This window comes from Ovis aries, chromosome 2, assembly GCF_016772045.2.
Source record: "Ovis aries strain OAR_USU_Benz2616 breed Rambouillet chromosome 2, ARS-UI_Ramb_v3.0, whole genome shotgun sequence".
In the NCBI taxonomy this organism is placed as follows: Eukaryota; Metazoa; Chordata; class Mammalia; order Artiodactyla; family Bovidae; genus Ovis; species Ovis aries.
The window spans coordinates 32,195,795-32,208,502 of record NC_056055.1 but is presented as its reverse complement, the minus strand read 5'-3'; the positions used below and the strand labels follow the sequence as shown (position 1 = coordinate 32,208,502).

General features: G+C 45.1%; 1 protein-coding gene across 9 annotated transcripts in view; it reads left to right on the top strand.

Moving 5' to 3' along the window:
• The first annotated feature begins 1,151 nt into the window (after positions 1 to 1,151).
• Positions 1,152 to 12,708, top strand: part of DAPK1 (death associated protein kinase 1) — a 206,090-nt gene continuing 194,533 nt past the window's right edge. For 2 of the 9 annotated variants that reach the window (XM_027964242.2, XM_060409077.1), the window contains exons 1-2: positions 1,169 to 1,505; positions 2,363 to 2,531. In XM_027964242.2, coding sequence (XP_027820043.2) covers positions 2,470 to 2,531 — 62 coding nt within the window. In that variant the 5' untranslated portion in view covers positions 1,169 to 1,505; positions 2,363 to 2,469. Of the gene's footprint in view, positions 1,629 to 1,833; positions 2,029 to 2,088; positions 2,262 to 2,362; positions 2,532 to 12,708 lie in introns of those variants that run through there. The other 7 variants (XM_027964243.3, XM_060409078.1, XM_042243060.2 and 4 more) reach the window with 6 other exon arrangements.

The following is a 12,708-nucleotide window of genomic DNA, read 5'->3' as shown; positions in this document are numbered from 1 at the left end:
GACTTCCCAGGAGGTTCAATGGTAAAGTAATCCGCCTGCCAATGCAGGAGACTCAGAAGACTCAATCCCTGCATCTGGAAGATCCCCTGAAGAAGGAAATTGCAACCCACTCCAGTATTCTTGCCTGGGAAATCCCATGGACAGAGGAGCCTGGTGGGCTACAGTCCATGGGGTCACACGAAGTCAGACATGACTGAGCTTGCAGGTACAGCAGTCCTTATAGGGAAACATCCTTTCTGTTTCTCACATTTCAGGGCTTGGTGGGGGCCTGGGGTAAGAAGCAGAGAGAATGGATAAGGATCTCCAGTAGGTATGGGATCTCTAAGAAGACCACAGAAAAATCTGCAAGCAACATAGGTACTCATATTTTATAATATCTGCATTTTGAAAAGTAAAAAGTGACATTAATTTTAATAATATATTTTATTTAACCCAATAGTACAAAATACTATTATGTGAACATGCATTTAACATAAAAAATATTCAAGAAATGTTTTTTATCCTTATTTCTATACCAAGTCTTGGAATCCCATGTGTATTTTTCATACTTCTTGCACACCTAATTCTGGACTAACCACATTTCAACTCATCAATAACCAATTCGTATTGGACTGCACACATAAGCCTTTCGTTTCTGCTGTTACATTGGGCCTCTGATACCCTAAACTTTATTCTTTGGTTTCATATCTTTTCACAGTCCAGATCTCAGCTCAAAACACCAGTCCCCTAGAGAAACTCCTCATTCCAGTCCCGTAGAGAAACTCCTAATGAGGTCTACTCCTTTCTTGTCATTATTTATCGGCTTATCCGTCAGTATCGTCTCCACAGAACCCATCCTTTCTAAAATGATCTCATTTATTTGTTTATATACTTATTGTCTAGTTTCTCTGTTAAAATGTAAGTTTCAGAAGGGCAGAGATTTTTAAAAATTTATGATGTTGTGATTTTCCTGTGCCAAGCACCGTGCCTGGCCCACGCTGGGGGCTCAAAACACCTTTGCAGGAGGAAGGAATCGCATTCCTCTGGATCCTAGCGGAAGAGGGCAGCGTAGCCGCTTGTCACAGGGGGGGCACCCACGTTGCGCGCGACCGCTCTCTGCGCGGGTGTAGGGTGAGTGGGTTGGTGTGGGGGTGTGCGCGGTAGAGCGCGCCAGCGAGCCCAAAGAGCCGAGCGGGGAGGAGCAGCCAGCGCAGCGCAGCAGCTGCAGCGCCGGCCCGGCCGGGCAGCTCGGAGGTGGGTGGGCCGTGTCGCCAGCCCGCCCGCGGGGTCCCCATTGGCCGCCTGTCGGCAGCCCTCCGCCCGGAAGGCGGCGAGGAGCCGCGGGGCTGCTCCGGAGCCGGAGCGGGAGAGCCAGGCCGAGCCGACGCCGGGCGGACGCGCGGGATCCGCGCCCCCCCTCAGCCTCCTTGCACTCCCGCCGCCGCCCAGCTCGTCTCGGGCGCTGGCGCCTACCGTCGGCCTCCGACAGCGCCCGGGAAGGACCCGGGCAGCTCCCGGGCGCCCGGGTGAGTGGCCGCGCGCGACTCTCCGCTCCTCCCGAGCCCCGCAGCCTGCTTTGGCTTTCGCGGCCGCGGCACGACGAGGTTTGCCCGGGCAGCGCCCAAGACAACAGGGAAGGCCGAGGCAGGGTAAACTTGGCTGAGGGGAGAAGTGGGATCGCCAGCAGGAGGTTCCCCCAGCCCCGCGGGCCGGATGGGAACAGGTGGCGCGGGCCGGGCGCTTTGTGTTCGGGGCGCGAAGACTGGAAGCCGGCGGCCGCGCCTCCCTCGGCCGCTCCCTTCCCTCCCTTGCTCCCCCGGGCGGCCGCTCGCCGGGTCGGCTGGGTAACCGTGCGGGAGTCGCCAGGAATGTGCCTCTGGGGACAGCTTGGCTCGAGGGAGGAGAGAAGGTGGCCGTGGCGTCCGGGGAACTGCGGGCGCCGAGAGGTGGCGCGGGGGCTGCACGGCTGCTGCTGGCAGGAGAGGGATGCTTCCAGCCAGGCGCTTTCCGCCCGGGCGAGGGCTTCATTCTTCCGCGGCGCCCCTGGAGGTGGGGAGCTGGGTGGGCGTGTGTGCATAGAAAGAGGAGGCGGGGAGGCCAGCGACTTCCGGAGCGGGTGCTGATCGGTGCTCCGCGCTTTGCTTTCGGAGACTCAGACCTTGGGGTGCGGCGGTGCCGGGCCACACGAGTGCGCCAGCGATGCTGGGCTGGGGGCATCCCTATGCTGGGGTTTAACAAAGAGTGCTCCTCTCCACCCGGCGGGGTGGGGCAGCTCCGGAGAGGTGGTCTTCAGCGAGCTAGAATTAGCCCAGGGGAAGGGTACTTCCTTTTGGGGTTGTCATTTTATTATTATATTGCCTTTTTTTTTTTTTTTTTTTTAAAGATTGCTGAGTGATGCATGAGGGGCCCACGGAGGCGCAGGAGTGGTGGTGATGGTTTGGGAAGCGGAGCTGAAGTGCGCTGGGCTGTGGTGACGCGTGACAGTTTATCATGACCGTGTTCAGGCAGGAAAACGTGGATGATTACTACGACACCGGCGAGGAACTTGGCAGGTATGGGGCAGGTGGGGTGGGGTGCCGAAAGCTCAAGTTTCTGGATGGTGGGAATGCATAGTATTGCGGGTAGCGGGTGGTAAACAAATGGAGTTTGAATTCAGATGTCTCCCTCGCCCTTCTAAGAGATGTGCAAATTATAGAGAAAAGAGTTACTAACCTAGCAAGGACTAGGGCCCAGAAATAAACTGCCTCATCCAAGGGGTTGGGGGTGAAGAGGCAATTTCAGTGTTAGATTATGATGCAGTGTATTGATGGAGGACCCTGGACAAGAACAGATTTAATTGTCTTCAGTAACTTGTCAGCTTTTGCCCTTCTGAGACAATGAGGCAAAAGCTGATGCGTAGTTGGAACTGGAGTTAGCTGCTTATGTGTGATTCAGATAGAGAGAACAAACCAATTAATAGGCTTTTAAAAGCGTAATACTTTCCCTCTTTATGAATTTTCGGAGTAACATGCATGCACAAGTATTGGTAGGTCACACATGAAGACTTACCAGATGTTGATGTTGGGTTTAGATTTTGAAACTTCCTTGAACCAGCAGTTTAATTACCCAGTTGGTGTCAGCGGTTGCTTGCTTTGCTTTCTTTCAAGATGTTAAATTTTTAACAAATCCCTGATGGCGAGGCTAATATGGCTATCTGGATTCAAAGCATACTTCCATTGCTGCAGGAGCTGTGATTCTGAAAGTGGAGCCTTTCAGTTCCAGGTGAACAAAGAACCGTGAAGGGCCGGATGGGTCTCCTCTTGACTGGGGATTTGACAAAGTGGGTTGTGCTCTGGTCTGACTTCAGCAGAAAACCCAAGTTTCACACCTTAATTTAAATTCAGCATAAGGAATTTGACTGTGGTTTATTTGTATTGTGAGTCAAGTAGACAGAAGAATCTTTAGACAAACAAAAAAGTATGTCTTTATTTAATATGTGTATCAAAATATGTGTTTTTCCATATACATCTGTTGTCTGATTCAGTGCTTCCTTTTTCCACATGAAAAGGAAATTAAAAAACACCCACAGCCTAGATTCCCTTATGAGAACTGAAGTTGAGTTTAAAATATTTTTCAAGTTCAAGTAATAGTTCAGGCTAAAAGCAATGTTTTTCAAGTTATTATATAAAATATTTATGTATACATTTAGTATGAACTAAGAACATCACTGGGAGCTTGTGCTTAGGGGACGTTTATTGTATACTGGAGATTTACTGAATGAGTAAGAAGGAAAGTTCTCAAAAATCACATTTCGTGGATATGTTTAAGATTAAGGTTTAAGAGTATGTGGTTGAAATACTTGGTTTAACTAGAATTAAGTCACTTTATTCCTGTGGCTTTTAGCAAGATGAGTGGTACATGGAGTTCTCCTTTGGGAACAGGGGAGAAAGGTGAAAAACTATATTTAAATTCTGTTTGTGTAGTGTGGCCTGATTATATAAATTCTCTCATAAAGAGAGATGATTAAAAGTAGGTGAGGTGACTGCTTTATAGATTAAATATGCTGACCTTATTTTCATGAAGATCTTTTGATAGAATTATGCGATGAGAAGGAAAAACAAAAAATGAGGACTCCCTGTGGCTGATGGGGGAGTTTGTGATCCTTTATTTCGTGGGTGTGATGACAGGCCCTCTGCCTCTGCTATGGGAAGTGGTTTGCTCATTTGTCACTAGCTGTTGGCTTTGATTCTGGCTCGTTCTACATTTCTGTGTATAATTTTCTCCCCACTGTGCAAGACTAAATGACAAATTGTTTATTGAGAATTTTAATTTGTGTGACCTATGAATTTCAAAGAAGTACTCTGAAAAACTGGGAGTTGGGAATTTTGAAAAAAAAGTATACGTGCCCATCTGTCTAATAGGTCTTTTGTTTTTGTCTAAAAATGGGGTAAATAGTTAGATTTTTTTTTTTGAAGTTTTTTTCAAGTCCTGTGAATTTTATGTCTGCTGGGAAATTGCCACTTCCTGAAAACAAATGCAGGCATAAGATGAACATTTGGGAAAGATGCTGCTTTGTGTGTCACTGCAAGGAGATTAGGAGTGGAGGCAAGAGCTTAGTGTTGCAAAATGGAAATGGGCAGACATTTAACACAAAAGCAAGGTTGTTCTAAGGGTGAGTTACAAATAGGCCAACATCTAGGATTTAAGACTTCACCCATGTATCTTTAGCAGTAATCTAAATAATAGCTATTCACCTTATAAAGGGCTTCCCTGGTGGCTTAGAGAATAAAGCATCTGCCCACAATGTGGGAGACCCGGGTTCAATCCCTGGATAGGGAAGATCCCCTAGAGAAGGAAATGACAACCCACTTCAGTACTCTTGCCTGGAAAATCCCATGGAGGGAGGAGCCTGATACGCTATAGTCCATGGGGCCACAAAGAGTCGGACACGGCTGAGCGACTTCACTTCTTCTTCACCTTATAAATGAGCTGAGAAAAGTCCATAGCTAGAGGAGGAAAGATGGGTTTTTTAACAAGTAGAATATAGTATTATGATTATTACTATTGTCACTTTACTTTTATGAAAACAAAAGTTTGTATGTACAAGGGCGAGAGTGTGTGTGTCTCTGTCTGTGTATATTAGTGTGTATACTGCCAGGACTACCATAAGAACTCTTTGTCAGCTCTAAAAAGCTTTATGAAGTATTATAATCATCTGCAGTAGTGACAGAGCAGACAGACCACTGGACAGATAGTCTGATCCAAAATTGGCTCTATGGCTCAGTAGCTTTATAACTTTGAATAGGTCACTTATCCCCCCTGACCTTCAGGATCTTCATCTATTAAATTAGAGGCCTAGTGCTTATTTCATGACTGTTGTGAGTATCAAGTAATCTAAGACATGTAAAAATATTTTATCAGCGGTCAGGAGTTAAACAAACAAAGATATCATCGGCAGAACTTGGTTGAGACGTGAGTATTTCAGGCACGCTAATAACTTGGTTTGCAATCCGATATTCTTTTCAGTGTCTGTTTACCAATTTGGGGAAGGGCCTGTGGGTAAAGGGCCGTGAGGAAGACCCATTGCTGACGGCCCTCAGCCTCTCTACTCTGATTCTGAATAATGCAGCTCTGGCCTTGAAGTCAAGTGGAGACAAGTGCCTGCTGTGAAAAGGACTTCATCATTAGAGTATTGTTTGGTGACCTCTGTTGACTCCAGGAGGTCCTTTGGGTCTCAGCCTCTATCCCAGGAGGTAGAATGAAGAACTGCTTCCGTCATGTGTAGTGGTTTCTGGGAGGAGTTCTTACAAATGTGGATTTCTGCATGTGCTGTTACACTGGGTCATTTTAATGCCCCAGGTGCTTTAGCATCTCTTATCAGCGGGCGCTTGGGGCAGCTGAAGTCTGGCTTGTCCCACCATCAGGCTCCAGTTTCACCCCTGGCTTTGGTTCAGCCTAATCTGTGAGCCTTCCAGGCACCTCTCTGAACGCTGCCTTCCTAAGGACTGGCCTTGTTTCTCTTCCAGTCTGACCTTATGTGATCTTAAGACCTTGGTCCTACCTCCTGAATAAATCTCTCCACAATGATCTCTCCCTTTCAGAAGCCAAATGGCTTGTCTGAAGCACTCCACTGATCGTGACCACAGACTGCCCAGTCCATGCTCCATCTTTGCTTTGTGTTATTAATGTTCTTATATTACTCCATGTAGCCTACTTGAAAGTTCCTTTAGAGTGTGTTCTGGTCTCTTTTCTCCCCAAGGTGTACAATGTGCTTTATAATTCCAGGCAAAAATTTGATCGATGCCTGAATAAGTTAAGGCAGGCCTGCAGGTACAATATTGAGACCAGAATGGGGATTTGAGATGTAAACGATGATGTGGATGCCGACACAGATGGAGAGGCAGTGTTTAGCATGGGACAGCCTGGTACACCGGAAAGTGGGAAGATAACCTACCTTTGCAGGATGTTGTGAGAATTGGAGGCAGTGGCTGTAAACATCGGATACATAGTCACTGCCCTAGATATTATTTTTAATAACCTCTTTTCCTCATTACAGCATTTACCACAGTGCATACTCATTACTTGTTTGATTGCTTTCCCCACAACGTGTCACAAGGTTGTGGCCTTGGACTTTCTCATCACTTTTTATCTCTTATGCCTAATTAGATGTGTGATACTGGGTGCTCAATAAATGCTTGCTGATTGAATGAATGAATGGATTAATATTCATAAAGCATCGTGAACACCCCATATATGTTTACATGTATATGACCCTCAATAAGTGATGACTGGTGGGGATAAACAGGATATTAAAGACTGCAGCTCATCAAAATAAGAGCTGCTTTTGCTTTTGCATTCTCTGGCTGAACAGCAATGTGCACAGCAGCCAAAATTTCTAAGCACAAGATGAGTTTTAAACAAAACACTGTGGAGCCTTACATATTCTACATTTGTTTGGATGGTCACTGGAAGATAATAATTCAAAGTTAAAACATTCTCATTTTGGCATAAAATCCATGAGCATTTTAATCAACATAAGGAGCTGTATTGATAATAAACCTGACAGTCTGAGTACATCTTTCAGTTGATTTACTGTGAACTGCAGAAATCAGTCTTAAGAATACTGGCAGTCTCATGGGGATGGGGGTGAGGGTGGAAGGAGAGACCTCCAAGCATGTTTTCTCCCTGGAAGTGGGGCGCAAAGGCTCGTGGGGTTGACTAGTGAGATCATCCTGTAGGACCTCGCTGATTGTGAGTTTTCTCTTTTCATTTCTGCCTTCTTGTCCCCTCAGATGTTTGGTCTGATGGGAAAGGCAGCCAAGCTTTAAGAGAGATAAAGTTCAAATATACCTATTAGAGATAACAGTCAGGGATTTAAAAATTCTGTGCATTTCAGGGAGATCTAATAATAGTCTTCTAGAATGTGAAGGGAGGGTGTGGTGACAGTGCTGAGTGGCATTTGGGCTGAATGCTTGCTTGCCAGCACTGAGAATGCGGAATGTGCCTCTGGACTTCCTGGGAACACAGAAATTCAGCTTACTGGAACCTAGTGGGGCATACCCCAGGAATGTAGGGTATGGAGGTGCTTATTGATGGAGAAGCCAGGGAACATTGAAACAGCTTTCTTGGCCCCTCTGTACGCTTTACTCTAGGCTTGTGTCTCACCCAGCTGCTTAGGAACCTAAAAGCCCCATAGCATTGGCTCACCCCGTAAAGCCATGAAAAACACCATAAGCTTACAGAGACGGATGCTCAGATTAATTTCAGTAATTGCAAATACGGTATTATGTCAGAAGAGGCGCCATTGTCAGACATATCCTCCGGTCTCCCAGCAAATCTGTAACCTCTGAAGTGCAGAGTGCATTTCCTTGAGGCATTAGTGTGTGAGTGTGTGTGTGTGTGCATTGAGGAGAGGGGTGGAGGGGAGAGGCTTCAGAGATGCTGTGGTAGGGGGATGAGAGGTGAACCTCAAGGTCAAGATTGTGTTGTCTGACTTCTGGGACACCCTGCCGGGGAATGTGTTATGAACTTTCACCTTTAATTCTAGTCAGTTGCTTTGTGTACCTAACCTAACCTAATCTTGTATTTCATATGCATGAAATAAAACATGAATTTAGTGTAAAAGCTTATTTCTGATCAGGAGACAAAGAAAGCTACCTACCAATAGAGAGGAGGGGAGGAGCTTTTGTTGGTGAAGGGCAGCCCAAGACCCTTGGACAATTAGACCTTAGAAGAAGCTAAGCAGTCAGTGAGTCCTTTCTTCTTGTTTCATTTCATCAGACTGTAGGTACAGTAGCTTTCTTGAGGTAGCTGGTTGGTAGGTAGCAAGAGATGGACCTGGACTCCTGAGCAGGACTGTTTTCATTATATTCTTCATACTACTTAGGATTTGGCAATTATCCTTTTTTTGGAAGCCAGGAAATGTTGATATTTAAGAGAAGTGGTTTAGGTAGCCATCTAATGTCCATCTGTCTTACTACCTGCTTGGAAAGGGTGGTCAGGAGTAACCAGTAACCATTTCATGGTGGGTTTTCATTTTCACCCATGCAGAGGTTGACCCTTGGCATTCAGAACACTCATGGGCACTTGACAACACATACGACATTCTTGCCTTTTCCAAATGGCTTGTGCCCCATGGTTGTGAATGGCGCTAGAACCTGCTGTAGTTCTATCCAAGTCTCAAAGTTAATAATTTAGCTTTTTAGAAAGTTCACAGAACACTTTTCATTATTATTTAACCTTTGAGTCTTGGAATATGTGAGCGTTGTGGCTCTACCTAATAGGCCACCCTATAAGTGACAGCTTCTCATTTCATTAACCATCACTAGTCTGTCTGGTTTAAGGTTGGGGTATGATTGTTTAAATCTTTATGTGGCAAGTGACACCTGATTGTTTTGTTTTGGTTTGTTGTGATAAGTTATCACAACAGAATGCATCATCCCTCAGTACTGAAGAGATTATATGGTAATATAATTTTTTATAATAAATACAATTATTACTTTGTTAATATTTTAAATGAATTCCTTTAAATATACAGTTAGGAGAGAGTAGAGGAAAAAGTGATTGATCTTTGGTTTTTCTACATCATCTAATCAAAATAACTGTCTAACTAGTACATCTTTCTTAGGTAAAACAGAAAGTGCCATATCCCCGTTCTAGGTTTAATATTCCGTTCAGTTCAGTTCAGTTGCTCATCGTGTCTGACTCTTTGCAACCCCATGGGCTGCAGGACGCCAGGCTTCCCTGTCCATCACCAACTCCCAGAGCTTGCCCAAACCCATAACCTACTTGGTCTCATTTTCAATCCTAGTTCAAAACAAAACAAAACCAGTCATGTGCTGGTAACTAATCTCTTGTGATAGCTGACAGGTGTGATCCTTAGTGACTCTTGTTGATCATTCCTGTCTTTTGGAGGTGACGTTAAGCACTCGTATGGCTTACAGACCACAGTGTGATCATTTAAGTATAATGTTGCTTACCTCTGAGAAATGACCCTGAATCTTTCCCTTATGTCCTACCTGTCGACATTTCAACTGTGACCTTGAGAAATTTTATTCAGTAATATAATGTTATGTTCAGAGACATCAGGAGGGGAAGGAGGTGGGGAGAAAGTTGGTTTTTTCCCCCTTTAAAAACACCTTCAACTTTGGATGAAGAACATAATGTTTGAACAAATGAATGCTGTGAACTGCTGATCACTGGTGTTTGAAAAGTTTATGTGGATGGTGCTGATATTCATAAGCCTGATGGTTTTCAGCTGGAAAATTTGGCTCTGTGTGTGGACTTTTGCAGGACACATTTTCAGTCAAAACTGTTTTGATTATTCCCACTCAGATATCATGTGATGAGTGGGACTGGTTTTTAAATATCTCAGGACAGTTGATATAGTAAATTTTCACTTATAAGTAATGAGCTAATTTCCATTTTTCCATCACTCATTGTTATCTACCTTCAGAACCACGCGCCCTTCCCTTTTTAGCTTGTAAAAATTGCCAGGATTTTTGAGACCTTACTTCAGTCCACCATGTTCTTGTCTACCTCCCAGTGTAGAATTTTCCATAGGAGAGGTAATCAGTACCTTTTTTGGTCCCATCATGAAGAGGGTCAAATTTCCCTCGGAACTGCCTGACTGTGTGTCTGCCTAGCAACTCAAACTGCTGTCTTAGACTAGGCTATATGTATGGGAGGGTAGATAAGACTCAGCTCAGGTGATGGGACAGATTTGTGTCAGGGATACGTAGGCACATGGAAGGAGTGGCTTGGGGGAGAAGAGATCAGTAGTTGTGCTGATTCTGCTCTGATGTTTCCACCCCACTTTGAGAAGTTTTTCTAAATTGTTTTGCCTCCTTTAAAGCTTTTTTTTTTTTTTTTTGCCATCTGTGGTTTATGGGTAAGCAGCAGAAATATGTGTCTCTGAAAGAGTGTTGAAAAGCTGCAACCTTTTGAGTCTAATATTATACAATAGACTGCTTCCCTTTAAAAAAACAAAGCTATTGGCCCTGTAGGTGTATGGATACTGTAAAGAATAGACTTTTCACAGCTAACTGCTGAAGCTGTAAATGCTGAGTTGCACCTGATACCCAGAGGAACTGTTCTTAGAGATTTGGTAAGTCAAAAAAGATTAGTAGGTTATTTGTTATCTTAAAAATACTATGTTACTGCTACATAAATCAGTTAACTGAAACCAGAGCCTGCCAGGGTTTCTGCTATATACCTTAGATGTGGATATAGAAATTGTCTTTCTAAGTGTTGTTTTTGCCACTTGATGTTGAGAATCAGCACGTGAACTGCTGTTCGTAGTGCCAGAAATTTCCACCAAAATGTCCTCAGGAGCTCCCCTTTCTTTGGATAACAATAGGTTTATTTCCTTCCCCTTCCTTGGCCAGCTTACACCTCTCTTCAGACCATAATTGCAGTGGCACCATGTGCTCGGGACAAGGCCTGCCTGACCTAAGGCAGTTGTGCTCTTGTTTTCCTCCTGATGTCTCTTTTCCCACATCGTACCATCAGAGTGGAGTCCTCACGTGTCATCCCATTTGGTGAAAAATCTAATGAAAGAGTGCTCAAGACCCTGTTCTAGGCACTTCTTTGCCATGTAATTCACACTGCCTTTGGAGTAGAGGGAAGCTAGTTGCAGTGACCCTTTTAGTTCTGCAAAGTTTGGACACCTGTCAGATGTGTCTCCTCACCAGCTTTAGGCAGCTGATTCAATTGTTTGGCAGAGAAAGTGAATTTGAACAAGTGGAATATTTTCCAGGATGAAGCTTTATCATCTCGCTTTCCTCCCCACCCCTCCCCTGACACAGAGAGATAGGAGAGCTTGGCACATGCAGTTGGGGACAGACACAGTAAGCCTAGCTGTGGTATAGAAACATCAGGTCCCTTGGTTTTGCTAAACATGGTTGGGGCACTGAATGAATATATCCAGTTTTATGAATGGTACCAGTTAAGATGGACAGTCCTTGTAGGGCTTATCTTCAGAAGCAACATTCTTTGAGGCATATAATTGAAAAAAAAAAGTTTTGTTTTTTTTTTTTTTTAAAATTTGCACCCACTGGACAAAGTCAGATGGAGAAACAGTGGAGCAGGATCCAGAGTCCTGCTGGGTCCATACTCCCAACATTCTTGAGTCTCCAGTGCTCCTTCCCCAAGGCACAGTGTGTCCTTTAATTTCATCTAGAACCCAGGCGCCCATGGGGAGGGGCTCACAGTCATTGCACAGCCTGCCTTTTGCCCGCAGCCCTGCGGGGGCTGGGTCCTGACTGGCGGGTGAGTGCACCTAGCCTGCCCGGAGGAGGATGCAGGCCCGTGAAGGCCAGTGCCCTCGCCCACCGACCCTGAGCCACCTCCATCTGGCCCACGCTGGGCGGGCAATAAAAACATATTTTTTAAAATTAAAAAAAAGATATTACCTGCATTAGAGAGAAGTTTTAACCTGGAGAACCAAAAAGCAAATGCAAAGTGAGCTGGCCAGTGGTGGCCTGCAGCCTTCTGTGGATCCTGTCCAGGCTTGTCCTGCCGGTTCTCTTTCTTATCTTCTATATCCTTAATTTGTGGTAAATAACTAGGCATTTGGTATTTTTTTTGTACTTGGCTTGTCCCTGTGATTCTTGGCTCTCCCTATGAATTGGGCATTTCACAAATTGACTTTTTGTGTGTCTTACATTGGGTGGGATTCAGCTATCTGCACAGGAGGCCTTGTTTATCTGCCTCGAAAGTGTTAGTCTCTCAGTCATGTCCAACCCTTTGCGATCCCATGGACTGTAGCATACCAGGTTACTCTGTCCATGCAGTTGGGATCTTCCCAACCCAGGAATTGAACCTGGGTCTCTCGCATTGCAGCAGATACTGTCTGAGCCACCAGGGAAGCTATGAATGTACATATTCAGAAATGATAATATAGATCAGAGCTTTTGACCCACATCCCTGACGCAACAAAGCACTTGCTTTGGGGAAGGCAATTGACTTCTATGAGACTCAGTTTTCTCATCTGTAAAACTGGTATAATAATCATACCTGCCTCAGAAGGTTGTAAAGATATACGTGATGTGTGTAAGGCGCTTGACCCAGTAGCAGGAACATAGAAAGTGCTGAAGAAGGGGTGGCTGTTTACTAAGACAGAATAGGAGAGACTGAACGTGCTTCTGGGTCTCAGGGGCCTGCCTTTTCCTGTTAGTTCCTCATCTCCCGACCCAGGTTCTGGCCTGGCCGCCTAGGGGCGGGATCCTGTACCCAGTGAGCAAATTGAGG